Genomic DNA, 16,312 nt, shown 5'->3' with positions numbered 1-16,312 from the left:
TTCTATATTTTATTTGTCTACCTATATATTTTTAAAAATATATTCATATCCAGTCCGATTCCTGAGATCACAGTTATATTAGAAACCAATCTGTTTTTCAATGTTCAGCGATTAAAGTTTAAGTTTAATTGTTGTTCACTCCAAAATAGCCTGGTCGCGTTACACACGCAGTAAACGTTTCTGCTACAAACGATTCTTTACTTTATTTACAAAATTCGTTTTTGAACATTTCCAACATGTTCTGTCACGTGCCTGTGTGGACTGTGTGTACTGTGCCTTTAAGGGAGGCTCGTCAAATGAAAACACTACAACGTATGGACGTAACTAGCTGAGAAGAGAAACTGTCGATGTAATCCCGAAAACCACATTTAAGCAAACTTACTGTTTATTTACTTGAATCTTTAGCTGCAGCAAACGCAGTGACATGGGTAACGGGGTGAATAAGGTACATGGCTTCCTGTTTCTGCAAATACATTTTCAACTTTGCGATCATATCGGCAAACCACTTAACACAGTGTAACGTTGCATTTCGTTGTAAACGTTTTAGATGTGTTTCTGAGATCTGTTGTTACTGCTCAGTACATTGTGCTGGCGACCAACGTCTAACCCTCACTTCGATCTACAGACATGGATGACACACTCAATGTCAAAACGTGTTTCTTTTCTTGATATTTTGATTCGTGGTTTTTATCAGCCTGTAGAATGAAACTTTTTAGGGAAAATGTACATGACAGAACTGATATTTGACCAGTGGTTTGACTTGCATAACCTTATATGTTTTGCTTATAGTCAATGTTTCCTTGTACAGCTGCTTAACTGAAAATAATAAAAAGCATTTTATAAATAAAGCTGACTTGACAGACGTTTAAGCGAAGTTGCGGCTGTAAACGAGCACACGCAATGTCATGGTAACCGCACAGCAACTTTCTTTAATAGAACAATCAAAGCAACGGTCAAGCATGCTTATTGCTATGGCAACCACCCACAACACGCTATTAATGACCTAGCAACGTGCTAACACCCACTTGAAACATCTTGGTCATCCCTTTATCTGACAATATGTGTACACTGAGAGAGCGCATGACATGGAAAGCCAAACATTTGGTTTTGCGCATTCAAAAATCCCTCAATGTGTATCTATATATAAAGTGTATGTATATAAATGTATTTAAAAATACATATAAACAAGCGGATCCTAAGGAAGTTGTGTTTTGTATGAATGTCCTGTGTATTATTTGGCCTTAAGTTGTGATTAAACAAACTTCCTTGTGTTGTCCCAGGTTCTGCCAGACTTGTACTTGGGTAATTTTAACGGTAAGAATGAAAATTGTTGAATCATAGAAAGTTTGTTTTAAAGAGAATCATAAAATGTTTTTTTACAGATGCCAAAGACCGAGAACAATTAGCTAAAAACAACATTACACACATCCTCTCCATCCATGATACTGCCGCTCCAAATTTACAGGTATGCAAGTATACAATTTAGACAATCTTGCTCTGTTGTGTACATTTTCACTACTGATCTTCAATCAAACCGCACTGTAATTTGTATTTCAAGTCGGATGACTGCATGTGTGTTTTCACTTAATACTTTCCTGAAAAATGTACAAGCAGGCACGTTTGACAAGTATACGAAAGAGCTATCATGAAACAATATGTTCAACAACAAACAGCCTGATGATTTAAATCAAACTAAGTAAGTAAATGAATTATTTTTAAAAAGCATCCCACCATACCCCTCCGGAAGTTGGTTGAGAGAATGCCCCGAGATTTAATTCAGAAAAGGATTGTTGGATTTGTTGAATTGTCCATTCCTCTCTGTATTATTTTACATCATAAGAGTGGGAAACATTAACAGCAGGTGTGTCCAAACCTTTGACCATGTGTTGCAAAATATAACATTGCTGTATTTCATCCCTTTGTTTAGGAGATGACTTATCTTTGTATTGCAGCAGCAGATTCACCCAGACAAAACCTGTAAGTAGGCTAAATACATATCGGTGTGCATGTTTGTCGATGTATTTTTGCCACCAGGGGGCAGCACGAGTCACTGTGTCAGACTAAAGATACACATGATTTTTTAAAGTACATATGTTTACGAAAGGTTTGTTATTAACGCCAACACGTACTGTTTATGTTCATATGTTTTGTCTGTGATCATAACCCTAATTTGTGATTTTGTTATTTCATGCCATTATGGACTCACCTCGTAGCGTGCATGAACTGTGTGTGAGTGCACATACACGCATACGCACACTTCCTCTTGTGGCCCTCGTAGTGCAGGAAGGAAGTTATGAGCTGGGTTCTGCTGTGATGCCTTGGTCTTGCTACGCCTTTATTTATATCCACCCTTTACCATCAGGCCTCATGTCACTTCTCTGAGCCTGTGAAACCCAGCAATGCGTAATGTGAAACTGACCCTTTTTAACCAAACTGGACAAACCCAGCCCTTTCTCATCCTGGTCCTGTCAGAAGGATGGATGTTCTGGAGGAAACGTTGTTGTATCTGCCATGCTGTTTTCTTCTGTGCATGCTGAATCAAAACCACAGCCAGATATTCTCTGGGCAGTGTTAAACAACAGCTGATTTGGGCCTGTAACATCAATTTAAGTTATCATTTGTTGATATGATCAAAATACTATTCAAGGCATTATTCTTATATGCCTCATCATTAGGCCCGTTGTCCAATTCCATGGACTGAAATCACTCACAGTAGGTACTCTGTTCTGTGCCTTATTACAAATGCGACTAGATCAGTTGAAATCCTTACTGTGAAGATTATGACCAATTACGTATTTTAGCCAGGGTTCGAATTGAAAGGTCCCATAAGGCCCTAATAAGCCTTATGGGACCTTCCATAAGGTCTAAAATAATGTTTTTCATTAAAACTAGACCACTAAAAACGCTCAATAATTTTTTGTCAAATGATCACGCTTAAACAAAACACGTTTGTCCGCTACTTATTTCCTAAGACACAAATTAAAATGTAATTTTTATCTGAAATAACACCACACAGTGTTCAGTGAAGACCAGTACAGAGATGTCGCAGCGAGGCACTGGCAGCTTGCGGATCCTCTCATATTGAAAGCTTTTATTATAAAACTTTATAGTTAGGCTATCATTTTGATATGCAAGTCCTTCTTTATGTGCACTGTTATCTCACATTGTCAAAACAAATGTCAAAACAGATCTGCAAAAGCATGATACATTTAAATATGGTGTCTATGGTGCCAAATCTCATTCTTGTATGTCTCGTGACTAGTTGTTGCGTGTTTTGTCACATGCTGCGTGATGACCTTGTGTGCACCCCACTTGAAGAACTATTCCTTTAACAGATAGGTGTGTGTTATTTCTAAATGAAGACAACACAATCTTTCTGTTTTTGCCTCCACAGTATGCAGCATTTTAAAAAGAGCATATCGTTCATACATGAATCCCGTCTGAAAGAAGAGGGCTGTTTAGTTCACTGGTAAGTGAGAGGTTTCTATCTTCCTACACTATCAAAATCTGTATTGCACAGAAGGCCTGTACTATTTTGTCACATATGATTGCTTGCACCAAGACTATGATCGAACCATAAGCGGAACGAAAATGTGCTCGCAGTCAAGATACCGCAAAATAGAATTTGAGCTCAGGGTGACAATGTGAACAGCTGATAACTAGGTGTCAAGGGGGAAAGGCTTTTTTTATACTTCCCCAAATATAGTAGTAGACATCAGCCTCAGTTTGATATGAGAATATTATAAATCATATGGATACTACTGTGGGGCTGTGCCATGCTGTGAAAATCTTTATTTAAAATGTTCCACCCACGCACGGCTAGTGTTTTATATACATTTAGTAGTCCTGTGTCTGGGTTTCTTTACTTTATGTGTACTGTACTCACCAAGGTTCTAAAATCTATATTACAATGTAGGTACGCAGTTGTGTTGTTTGAAGACAGGCACTGTCCTGTATATTTGACTTGTAATGTACCACCAACCACAATATCGTCAAATATCATATTTCCTCAATACATTTTGATGTATTGGTTGGTCCGCATGTATAAAACTGTTCAAGGCTGTAAATGCTGCAATAATGATGCAAACTGGCTTTATGCGGAACAAAGGGAACAATAATTTTACTTTTTTATTGAATGTTGCTAAACAAGAGCCCGTCTTTGAACTTTAATGATGACACAAACATTTTTGTTGAACTGTTTCTCTTTATTTATGAGGTTTAACATGCTGAATACGAAAATATTTTTTAATACCATTTATGGTACTTTACAAAAAATAAAGTACACAGATATCACAAGGGACTGGCATAACCCTGAGCTCAAAACAGCAGTTTAAAATAACATTTACTATAATAAGTCGTCCAAGACTTCAGATGTGTTCATTTTATTTTGTTTGTTTTTGTCTCACAAACCAAGATCCAGACGTAGTCACCCATCATCGCTTCATCTCACCTTCCCTGTGCTAAAGAAATTTCTAGAATTTTTTTGACAGTGACAATTGTAAAATATTTTTTTAAATATGTGTGTAACAAAGATCCATAAAAGGAAAAAAGTAGGCCGGAACCGGCGAACGTAACACCATACTTAATATAATAAATAAACAAACAATAAAACAAACTTACTTGAGCTTAATGGACACTAAAACCTTGATGCTTCATGACAATAAATATTACCACAATGATTAGCACCACAGAATTGTACAAGAACTATAAAACAATTTGTTACAGTGTGTAATCTGATTCTTAGATTTGGCTCAGGTCTCTTTTGCACTATAAGTTTATGGCAGTGTTTCACATTTACACTAATTCCCGAAGTGTTAAATATGTCATTCATGATGTGACATGTTAAATGATGTCATTCATGTCTGAAGCATAATGCAACCGGACATGTAACATTACGATGTGTAATACTTAAGGTTACAGGTTTGCTTAAATCTTATGAATCATTAATAAATCATCATACTGACCTATAATTAAAATGGTAACTGTGATGAAATATTTGAGACGCATGTTTCTTCAGTACTTGCCTGTATGGCGACTAACATTTACTTTTAAATGAATGCATGTGGCAGATGGTTTTACACAAAGTGACTTACAAACCTTACAGTGAGGAAAATAATTATTTGATCCCCAAATAAAAATAAAAAAGTTTGCCTGCTTACAAAGAAATTAAGGGTTTATAATTTCATGGTAGGTTTATTTTAACTGATAGGGACAGAATCTTAAAAAACAGGGGAATTTTTACATAAAGCTTATATATTAATTTCCACTTCAGTCAGTGAAATAAGTATTTCATCCAGAGCAAAACATAACTTTGTACTTTGTGGAGAAACACTTGTTGGCAAGCACAGAGGTAAGACATTTCTGATAGATGGTCACCAGGTTTGCACATGTGTCAGGATACATTTGAGTCCTCTAATCTGTAAATCTTTGAGGAACCACCCAACTTCTTGGCTGTCGCTCAGCAAATTCACAGATGTTCTTTAGGACTAGGGTCAAGAGACTGGCTAGGACATTTAATGTGCTTCTCCTTAAGCCACTCTTTGGTTGTCTTGGCAATATGTTAAAGACACACCCACGACCCATCTTCAGTGATTTAGTTGAGGGGAGAAGGTTCTCATCCAATATTTCACCTCAATGTGGTGAAGTCATCCTGTAACAGAGCAGAGAAAAAGCCCTAAAGCATAATGTTCCCAACACTGAGCTTCTCTGTAGGGATGCTGTTCTTGGGGTCGCAGTCAATATTTCTCTCCCTCCAAAAACAGCAGTAAAATTTGGTCTCTACACTTTCTCCAAAGCCTTTTCTGAATCATTTAGATTTTCATTTTCAAGCCAGGCAGGCCTTCATGGTCAGGAGGACCTTGCGGGTGCTTCGGGATTTCCATCTTTTGTGGCATAGCGTGTTACCAATGGTTTGCGTGCTAAGTCTGGTCCCAACTGTCTTGCAATCTTTAACAAGCTTCTTCCGTGTAGTTCTGGGCGGATATTTAACCTTTCTCATGATCATCTTTACCCCATTGAGGAAATCTAGGAGGGGGCTCCAGACCGAATGCAATTGATAGTTAATTTGTATTTCTTCTATTTCCAAATAATCTCACCAACAGTTGTCTACTTCTCACCAAGCTTCTGTGTGAAGCCTTTTCAAGGTTTGTGCAGGTCTACAATCTAGTCCCTGATCCTTTGAAACCTATGGCAGGCACATAACCAATCCGTGGAACCAGATTTCACTGACTGAAATGCAAATCAATTTATAACCTTTTCTTACAAACTTTTCCCCGATTATTTTTGATATTCTGTCTCTATCAATTCAAATAAACCTCCCATACAAATGATAGACCCTTAATTTCTTTGTAAGCAGGCAAAAATAAAACATCAGCAGGAGATCAAATAATTTTTTCTCTCACTGTAAATGTCTTATCAGTATGTGCATTCCCTGAAAATGTACCTTGGCATTTCATACCGCTACCCGTTTGCTTCCAGAAAGCTTTTTACCTTTCATTTATTTATTTTCAGTCTTGCTGGCGTGTCACGTAGTGTGACACTGGTGTTGGCGTATATAATGACTGTGACTAGTCTGGGGTGGCGGGAGGCTCTAGCTGCAGTGAATGTTGTCAGACCCTGTGCTTCACCAAACGAGGGGTTCCTGGCCCAGCTGCAGGAGTTTGAAACCACCCAACTACAGCAGGTAAATTATGAGTAAGGTGTTTATGAATGTGTCAGAGTAATATACAACCCTTGATATTAACCCAAACGTGCTATTTGAAACCCTTGAATTAGCTTCAATGTTTGAAAACATGTCTTTATAAGCAGAATGCTGATTATTTCTGTAAAGGAACATTCTAATGGCTATAGAGCATGCAAACCGCCTGTTTCAGTTGTGCATGCTGTATGGAATACAATTTTCCATCAAAGCAAAACCTCAGTGAATCCTTTCTGTCAGTTTTCTTTAATTAAGCAGTATTACATGAATGTTTTACACTGGATTATAATTATTCATGTATGTTCAGTTCAGAGAATGGCTGAAGGAGGAGTATAAGGAAAATCCCTTTAATGATGAGGAGTACATCCGTGCCCTGCTCACACAGATACCCAGTAGTCCAGGACAGGACAGTGGACACATGAGAGACTGATCTTGACTGCTCGTTCACAGAGGGAATTAAAATCAACAAGCCATATGGCATTCCTCAACGACTTATGTTGACTGTTATGTCAAATAAGAAATATGTTTGCACTGTTTTTTTATTATGGACACTTTTTGTAAATAATTCGGGAAAGATTTTAATCTTTGCTACTAAAGTGATGTTTAAGGCATTTTTGTGTTCTCTTGTTCTAGGAAATTTAACACAGTTATATTATAAAAAGTTTGATTTATAGTCTTTTATCGAGTGGTCTTTTGCATTTCCATTTCGGGTTGTCAGTTCGGTTACTTTGGTTCTTAAATTATTTTTTTAATTTGATCTTCAGTAAGTTGGACGATTATCTATGGAATCTGTTCCACCCATGATAAAAAAAACTTTTTCATTTGTCAAACAAACAGTAAATGCATTTACAGTAGTGGCCAAAAGTGATGTATCGATGCATATGTGCTTTTAATGACCCCCAACTTTAATTCAACTATCAAATGTATGTAGTTTCGCAGAATAAATTGTGAAACGCACAAAACTTCAACAAAACTCACTCAACGATTTGGCAAAATGGTCAATTACAGCATACATCATAGAATATGGAGAAATGCACAGAAAACGTAAAAGTTCACAGAAATTAAAAGCATAGGCCAACATTGACTTGATAATAAATATTTCTCGAGTCTCTCTTGTATTCATGTTTTGTAGTCCTTCTCCTGGGCCTCAACTCAGTAAGCTTTGCACACGTGTTGGATGTAACGTTTTATTCTGATTCAATTGTTTATAAAAGGTCAGCTTCAGTTAACACTCCATGCACTACTCGCAACATGTTTGAATAGAAGGTAAAATTTTCACTATTTTGGATACCAATTTTGGACACTACTCTAGCATGAAGAAAAATATACAATTGGCACATTATAATTATAGCTTCCTGAAAGCGACATAATACTCTACAGTTGAATAAAGAACAGTAGATCCGGTTTACCACAAGGATGTTATGTGATTTTAAAATAATGATGAGATGAGAATTATATATGTAAACTTCCCATGCCCGTGCAGATCGAAATGAATGTTTCGCTCCAGCACCAGGGGGCAGCACAGTCACCATCATTGAGCCGGACTTAGCCTACACTTACTAACATTCTACTTTAAATGTCATATTTATGAAAATATATACGTGTACATTTACAAATACCCCCCTCCCTCGAAAAAAAATGACGGTGACATATATATGTCATTGATGTTTTTAAGTAATCTCATCGTGTTACGTCCCGGATGGAGCTTTGTGACGCCTGCACACTTTTATTAAAGCTCACGCCAGACGCAAGGATAAATCTGATGACGAGTCCTGGGAGATGTTTGCCATTAGTTTTTTGTCTTTTTCCATCTTGTGTATGTTTGTCTCAGAGGGGTTTCCCGTATGTTGGATGTTTATTCTTGCGGTTCTGCCGTGTTTCTCTGAAGTCTGTAGCTCTTAACGGTGCTGCTGGAGAAATGCGCTTCCACGTAACGCTCCACCCATCTCTCCACCTATCACATCTTCATTTAAGATTAGAAACACCTTCTGCTGTCATGTCTTAAACAGGGTCGGCTTTGACAGTGAAGTCAAACTGTGTGCATTTAGAAAGGTAAGGCTCGGGCTTATAGCTTCTCATTTAAATAACTTCATTATTGAACTGGCATTAAACAAACAATTTGAAATAGCTATTTAAGGACACTGTTGAGCCAAACTAATTTAAAGCATACAATAAATTCCAACAGTATTTAAACGAACCTGAGCTGTTTAACTACTTTTATACACATTAGCTTCCATGTTTTCATGCTTAATAGATGCTTTGCTGTAGGCTACATAAATGTTGTTTCGGAATTGACCGATTTTCTTTGAGATCTTCATTTTGTTGTTTTTTTTCACTCATTTGTTCTGACTCCGAGGTGATGCTTGTGTTTCTCCCATGCTTCTGATGGGACTTTTTTATTTGTTACATACCTACACCTTGTTTTCTATAAAAAAAGTTTCCAAATATGCATGCATTAAAAACGTTTTTTTCTCGCTTACTGCATGTGCATGCATTGCTCCCGCATGCATTCCTGACAGACATGAACTTAGATGGAGACTGCAGCATGTCAGTCAGTTGTGGGAATGGCAAACTTAGGCAATGGCTCATCGATCAGATTGATAGCGGGGAATATCCCGGTTTGGTTTGGGAAAATGATGAGAAAAGCATTTTTAGAATTCCCTGGAAACACGCAGGGAAACAGGACTATAACCGCGACGAGGACGCTGCGCTCTTCAAGGTGAGTGATGAGGATGAAGAGCTCGTCATCAATGTAATAAACGTCAAAGGATTTGTAATACAATGTTAGACACAAAATGCTTATTTAGCCATTATTTACTGGAACCATTTTCATGTTCATGTTTATTTTTTACAAATTAGAAGCACTTAAATATTTAAAAAGTATTGAATGCATGAAATAGTTCACACCACCAGTGTTAACTTAAGGGGTACGTAGCTGTATACCCAATTTAAACTCTATCTTAAAAAAAGATGTAGCATCGTTTGTTTTGGATGCTACACTTGGTTTGACATTTTCTAATCCAAAGCAATAACGATTTTATTATTAATTGTGATTTTATTGGGGCCATCAAGGTTTGTGTGTATTGGATTGTTAACATTGTTGATGGCTCCCAGAAAGACATTTTGATACTTCATTTTTATGTTGTTGAAGAGAATAACAGCACTGAGAATTCACATGATCTAAACAGATGGCATACAGCTTTTAACCCATGTGTTACCTACCTAAAACACACCCAAACGCAATAATATTATCGAAGACACTTTCTGTTTATAGCAATACTGTCATATTTTTTTAAAATTGATTTTCTCCCTCTTCTTTTCATCTTCTAATTGTTACGTCATGTTTATTGTGGTCTTGCTGGTCATAGGCTTGGGCCCTGTTCAAGGGAAAATACAGAGAAGGCTTGGACAAGCCTGACCCCCCAACATGGAAGACGAGGCTGCGCTGTGCCCTCAACAAAAGTAATGACTTTGATGAACTGGTGGAGCGAAGCCAATTGGACATATCGGATCCTTACAAGGTCTACCAAATAATACCAGAGGGAGCAAAGAGAGGTGATTTAGATTTTTCCATTAAAATATTTCTTATAGTTGCAAAGTTATACATTTGTTGGTTTAACTTTCTCTTGTTCCCAAAATGCCAAACGGTTTCCCTGTGATCTTGCCCTTTAAATTAATTTAATGTATTTTTAGAAACATTTCGTAAACAATGGTTACACACTGTCAATGAATACCCCAATATTGACATATAGGAGTGCTAGGAAGACACAGATTTTAAGCAACAAAGGAAACAGCGTGCTATGAATTTACATAGAGTAGTGTTGCTTGCCCTCACTAATACGTGTAGCAGGAAGCTAAGAGGAAGCCACTACATGTGCTAAAATCCCTCAAGCTTTTTATAGAGAGCTTCGGTTACCAATTGCATACAGCACTAAGCAGCACAAGTGACCCCTGCATAATATAAACTTGTGAGGTCAAATTGATGAAGGTCCCTAGTTTGTGCGTAAAGTACTATAAATGCTTCATGAACCCGACAGCAGCTTCATACACATATAAGATAGTGTCATGCCTTACTGCAGTTGCTATTCTTGGCGCATGTAAATCTATACAGAGTACAGTTCAACACTGACAACACAAACAACGTTGGTTTGAGTTCTTTGGTGCAGAAGCCATATTTGACATGTTTCTACAGCTTTCATTGTGTTCATTGTGTCTAAATGACTTAACAAAAAATAACAATATGTATTATTAAAATTTTGAAAGCTGTCATCAGTTGCTAAATGTTGAAAATCTTTGCACAAAACATAATTGTAAAAATGAACTGATATAACAAATAAGGAGATTAAGGAGACATCCAAAAGGCGTAGAACGGGTCTGCAGGAAAAGTTTTGTTATTGTGAAACTTGTGTGTTTTTTAGGCTCTAAGGCCAGTAATATGGAAGACAGTACAGCACATGTGACCTCTATCAGTTATCCTATGCACTCGCCTTATCCATCCCTACAGCCTCAGGTAAGAGGACATTACCTTTGTGATGTCACACATTTCATAAACTTACCAGAAGGTGCATCCGTTTTGTAAGTGGCAATGATGAAACAGGCAGCTAACTATACAAGGTTAGGAATCAAAAACCTTTAATTTCTCGGTCAGGTGCCTGGATATATGCTCCCTCAAGAGAGACGTGATTGGAGGGAATATAGCGCCGACCAGTCTCATCCCCAGACGCCTCATGCCGAGTTGCCATACGCCCAGAGTCCGTATCTACCAACACGTTCCTTACCCTGGCACGCGGCACCCTGTGACAACGGTACTTGCTTCAACCTTCTTAAATAATACAACATTTAAAGCTACTGTTTTGTAGTCGTGGCTGCCGGATTTATTCAATATAAATATTTAACTTTATTATAAGACATTTTAAAGGATGTGTAAATCATGTTATTTATTTATTGGACAAGCTAGTTGATGTTTACTTGGAACCATACAGTACCATACTTTGTCCCATATATGGATAAATACATCCGATGAAATTAAAGTGTGCTTTATGTTCATAATTCATAAAATGTGTCCAAAACTTATAACAAATAAAGTGGACATGTATCATAGATATATCAAGGTGTTTCTTTTACTTCACTGTAGGTTTCATTGATGTAGCTGACAGAATTCGAGTGTTGATCTTGTGGCCTTGGCCTCTCAAGATGACATAAACATGGCCTTAGGCTGAGTTTCACTATTCGGTTTCTTGGTTTGTGTTTTGGTCTCTGCTTATGGCCTCAGATAAGAGTGTTGTGAATTATCAATTCACACATATTGACTTTCTATTTTCACTATTTCCCAGAACTGCAGAAACACTTCTTAGCCACAGTTTTTGAACACTATAATATATACAATATAACGAATAATTTCACAATGTTTCACAGTTCAGTTGATTCAAATCATCGGGGTTCAGTGTTTGGACCTATGAGCTCTGAGAAAACCCAACTCTATAATTTCATGGAGTTACTGTATATTCTTAGGCACTGATGTCACAATTATTTTGAACGATTTATGATGCTGCAGTCTGTGTCAACAGCTTTTGGTAAAGTCAACAATTTTAACGTTTATACACTTTCCAGGATACCAGTTTTCTGGATCCTTCTATACCTACACACCTACAGAAAGCCATCCTGTTGCAGTGGACCCCAATATGAGATCTGCTGAAGCCATGGCCATTTCAGGTAAAGAAACTCTGGAGTTTTCCAGTACCTTGTGTACTGTAGAGATGAATGACACCTCACATTGCGAGCTGCTTGTTAAAGAGACACTCTTTCAGTATAAATGTGTTATAAACCATGTAGAATAGTATATAGATCATATACCAAAGCCTTGGCAACTCTACACAATGGCGTAACACTGTGGCAGTTTCATACTTCATCTTGCGCCACTCGTATTCCTAAAAAATGTAAAACCATTTTTTCTTTGTTCTGCAGACTGTCGACTACACGTCTCCCTTTATTACCGCGAGTCTCTTGTTAAGGAAGTGACCGCCAGCAATCCCGAGGGTTGTCGAATCTCCTCCTCTCCATCCCCTGGAACCCCCGCGTCCCCATCTTCTCCCTGCCCTGAGGAGAGACTCTATGGTGGGGCAGAGCCCGTGCTCTTTCCCTTCCCATACCCCCAGTCCCAGCGCCGCGGGGCTGAGAAACTGCCCAATATCTTTGAGCGTGGTGTTTTGTTGTGGATGGCACCGGACGGGCTGTATGCCAAGCGCCTGTGCCAAGGGAGAGTGTACTGGGAAGGGCCACTGGCTCCATATGCAGACAAGCCGAACAAGCTGGAGAAAGAGCAGACCTGTAAGCTGATGGACACCCAAGAGTTTCTCTCAGGTTAACACATATTTTCCATTATATTCGGTAGAACGAGTTTGGAATGAAGAGAGTTTGGAAAAGTTTGGTTCATGGATGAGTGAGTGATTAACAGTCTGCCTGTGTTTTGGATTAGAGGTGAAATGAGTGGAAGGTACATTTCAAGGGTTAAAAGATGAGAGTAATATGGCTTTGTCTGCAGATTAAAGTAAAATGTGTATAATGTAAAGTCCTCTTTAGAAATTATATTTCTGTTATTTGCTGTTTGTTAATATAATTTCCATATAAATGTATTCTGCATTAATGCAACAATGATAATCTCATTTTGCTCATGGCCCATCACCCGATGATGAACTTCTTTACGTACCTTATTTGCTTGTGTGTAGAGATGTTGATGAAGAGTTCTAAGTTTGAGTTTATCAAGTTAGCGTTTCTGTTTAAGCCAATAATTGGATATTTAGTGACACTAGGGGAAGACCTGCCATTTAACTTCTTCATTGACTGTGCGTGGTTTGCCACATGTCATGCTTAGGTCTGCTTTAATGTCACATGTTTCACGGGCTGCTTGACACTGAAACTTTCCAGCAAACACTTAGATCATCTTCCTGACCACCTCATCACATGTACAGGTCTATAGGGCACCTGCAAAAGTTCATTTGCAAGTCACTGGTTAGGAAGAAGGTTATGCGAACAGGCATTAAGGGGTCTTGTGTTCTCATTTTTGCTCATCGGGACTTTTATATTCTTTTGATGGGAAGAGTATTGACTGTAAAGCATATCTTTTCATCAGTTTACTTTGAATCGTGTACCACTTTGCTTTATATGTGTTTTTTGTGGAAATGTTATAGTAGGCCAACTTAAATATTATATAAATAGCTGATTTACGTAAAATATGATTTGTTGTTTTGTGTTGTAGGTCATGCGTGTGACCCATGAATGTTGGAATCGCTGCAAAAGTTTTTGTATAATGATGAAATGATTTTCTTCTTCTCAACATAGAGTTGCAAGGTTTCATTCACCACGGCCGCCCCATGCCACGCTCTCAGGTGGTGTTGTGCTTTGGCGATGAGTTCCCGGACCCCCAGCGGCAAAGCAAAATGATCACAGCTCAGGTTTGAACGTGGCACATCTTATATTTTATAAGAATATTGTCATATACCATGCTTATATTAGTTACAGCCATAAAGTAAAATGCCTGTTGACAAGTTGCTTAAATATCTATGTTGATTGTTGATTGTAGCATTATTTGAATGTATTATCCATTTAAAAGAGTAACTCTAAAACTTTCATCCATATGATTAATAAGACACACAATACTAGTGAATATTGGCAAATCTTTTTACAATAAAGAACTTGATAGACTCAAAGACCTGTTGTACATCCGCAGTGCTTTTATGGAAGTTGGCTCTCTTCTCTGATGGCTAATATTGCTCTTGTTTTACAGGTGGAGCCCATGTTTGCAAGACAGCTCCTGTATTTTGCAGGCCAGACTAATGGTCATTACCTGCGCGGATATGAGCTCCAGAGTCAAGGTGCTATACCAGTAGAGGACTACCAGAGAAGCCTCCAACACTTGCAAGAGTAAGCTTATTGTAATAACAACCACTCCTGAGATACTCCCCCGAGAGTCATAGCCCAGCAGTGCATACCGTATCTCCTCTGAAAAAAACCTCTTGGTCAACAGCCAGAGGAGACCGACAATTTCAAATTGGAGGACCAGTGACTTGAAAGACTTGAAATTGTATTTTGCAATTGCCTGACCAAGTGTCTAAAAGCCACAGTGTGTTAGTCAATTCTAAACACGCTTCGAAAGAAAATCCAGCACTTCACACAAACAATGATGAAACAGTATTAGCCACAGTCATTTTTGTATGAAATGAATGTTCATCCAAAAGCGAATTATTATTTGGAAGTACCGCAGGGTTCATAGGTCTGAGACCAGAATACATTTTTGTTATTCAATGTTATTTTATATCACGTTACATTCTGAAATAGACTGGCTTTGAAGATACTCAACTAGAAAAACGAAATATATTTTCAATTGTGGTTTTAAAGTTTTGTAGCCTGCTGTTTCCAAATGTTTCATTTGAGCATTCAAGAAAGAACAACTATTTTTCATAAAATAAATTACGAAAAAAGTTCATTAAAAAGTTATAGATTTTCCTTTGCTATGTTCTATGTGCCTCTGATCAGATAACAGAATGACTATATTTTCAATATAAATTCGGCTATGTGACTATTTATACTGCATGCATGTAGATATCTATATGCAGAGCCGAATGTACTGTATAGGTGTATAGATATCTTGAATGTAATCTAATTATTTCTCTGAATGGCATCTGACAAGAAATTATATAGTGCTAAATACTAAGAAACAGTTTGTGGTGCGTGTATTGGTGCGTAGGGGTGTGTGATTGTGATTGTTATCTGCCTGTGAGTAAGGACCTCAAGTCAATAATGTAATCATAGCAAAATCTTGTCTTCCTCAGTGTGTGTGTGTATGTGTATGTGCACACTTGCACGTGAGCATATGTTGAGTGCTGACGGGACGCAGGATACTGCCCACAAAACTGTGATGATAATGTTAGATGTGTGAATGAAGCATAGAGGGGACCTCCCACATGCTGTCTTATTTTCTGCATCTTTCTGTCTTTTTCACTTAACTCTGTTTCTCTGGTAGGAGTTTTGTATCTGTTTTTTTCTATAGTTAAATAAAGAGTTATGACCTGTATTTTAATGCTTTCTGTATATTTAGTACACACTTAAATCCATTATTTACACTTACATTTGATCATTAAGAAGAAAGGGGAAAAACAATAGAAGCAATTTGTGCAACAAAAACATCACAGGAGCCAGCAAGAGGGAGTAGCACATAAGCTAGAGCAGAAGTAAAACACAGTAAAGCGAGTGCAGTGTAGTTGTTTTTAATTCATAGAATATGAAGTGCTTTTGAATATGTGCTTTTGAATAAGTTCGGTGTTCATGAAAGAGCTCCAACTTTACTGATTGTCTCGACAGATCAGGTGAAGTTTGGAAGGATGCTTATAACAAAACAGTTCTTGGACCCCATTGACTTCCGTAGTAGGCAAAATTACTTATTTTGATCACAAAAGAAGACATTTTGAAGAATTTAGGAAAGCAAACAGTACTGGGGTACTTTCTCCTACTATGGTAGCAAACAGATTTGGAACACCTAAAGAGTGAGTCATTTATGACAAAAAAATCATTTTGAGTGAACTATCCCTTTAAATATCCCAATTGTTTCTCCAAAACACC

The 16,312-nt window shown here is 37.7% G+C and overlaps 2 protein-coding genes across 3 annotated transcripts; both read left to right on the top strand.

The window, feature by feature from the left end:
• The first annotated feature begins 294 nt into the window (after window positions 1-294).
• On the top strand, window positions 295-7,813 carry dusp22b (dual specificity phosphatase 22b). Its single transcript, XM_079451714.1, has 7 exons — window positions 295-445; window positions 1,281-1,314; window positions 1,383-1,465; window positions 1,928-1,977; window positions 3,395-3,469; window positions 6,511-6,682; window positions 7,005-7,813. Exons 1-7 carry the CDS (start codon window positions 425-427, stop codon window positions 7,125-7,127), a joined length of 558 nt encoding a protein of 185 aa, XP_079307840.1. The 5' UTR covers window positions 295-424; the 3' UTR covers window positions 7,128-7,813.
• Window positions 7,814-8,693: 880 nt separating this feature from the next.
• On the top strand, window positions 8,694-15,771 carry irf4a (interferon regulatory factor 4a). Of its 2 annotated transcripts, XM_079452770.1 has the most exons (9): window positions 8,694-8,749; window positions 9,217-9,416; window positions 10,066-10,252; window positions 11,116-11,207; window positions 11,346-11,502; window positions 12,308-12,409; window positions 12,662-13,057; window positions 14,036-14,148; window positions 14,481-15,771. In XM_079452770.1, exons 2-9 carry the CDS (start codon window positions 9,219-9,221, stop codon window positions 14,619-14,621), a joined length of 1,386 nt encoding a protein of 461 aa, XP_079308896.1. In that variant the 5' UTR covers window positions 8,694-8,749; window positions 9,217-9,218; the 3' UTR covers window positions 14,622-15,771. The 2 variants fall into 2 exon arrangements, with proteins under 2 accessions (XP_079308896.1, XP_079308895.1); XM_079452769.1 differs by lacking the exon at window positions 8,694-8,749 and having other exon boundaries at window positions 9,015-9,416.
• Window positions 15,772-16,312: the final 541 nt, after the last annotated feature.

Source organism: Barbatula barbatula, assembly GCF_947034865.1.
Source record: "Barbatula barbatula genome assembly, chromosome: 3".
Taxonomy (NCBI): Eukaryota; Metazoa; Chordata; class Actinopteri; order Cypriniformes; family Nemacheilidae; genus Barbatula; species Barbatula barbatula.
The sequence above is the reverse complement of the archived record's forward strand: the minus strand, read 5'-3'. Positions and strand labels throughout refer to the sequence as shown.

Excerpts from the sequence above, each read along its gene's own strand:
- dusp22b (XM_079451714.1), top strand. The coding sequence starts at position 425 with ATGGGTAACGGGGTGAATAAG. Across the intron at positions 446-1,280 it reads TGGGTAACGGGGTGAATAAG|GTTCTGCCAGACTTGTACTT; the intron begins GTACATGGCTTC and ends GTGTTGTCCCAG. Across the intron at positions 1,315-1,382 it reads GTACTTGGGTAATTTTAACG|ATGCCAAAGACCGAGAACAA; the intron begins GTAAGAATGAAA and ends GTTTTTTTACAG.
- irf4a (XM_079452769.1), top strand. The coding sequence starts at position 9,144 with ATGCATGCATTAAAAACGTTTTTTTCTCGCTTACTGCATGTGCATGCA. Across the intron at positions 10,253-11,115 it reads ACCAGAGGGAGCAAAGAGAG|GCTCTAAGGCCAGTAATATG; the intron begins GTGATTTAGATT and ends TGTGTTTTTTAG. Across the intron at positions 12,410-12,661 it reads TGAAGCCATGGCCATTTCAG|ACTGTCGACTACACGTCTCC; the intron begins GTAAAGAAACTC and ends TTTGTTCTGCAG.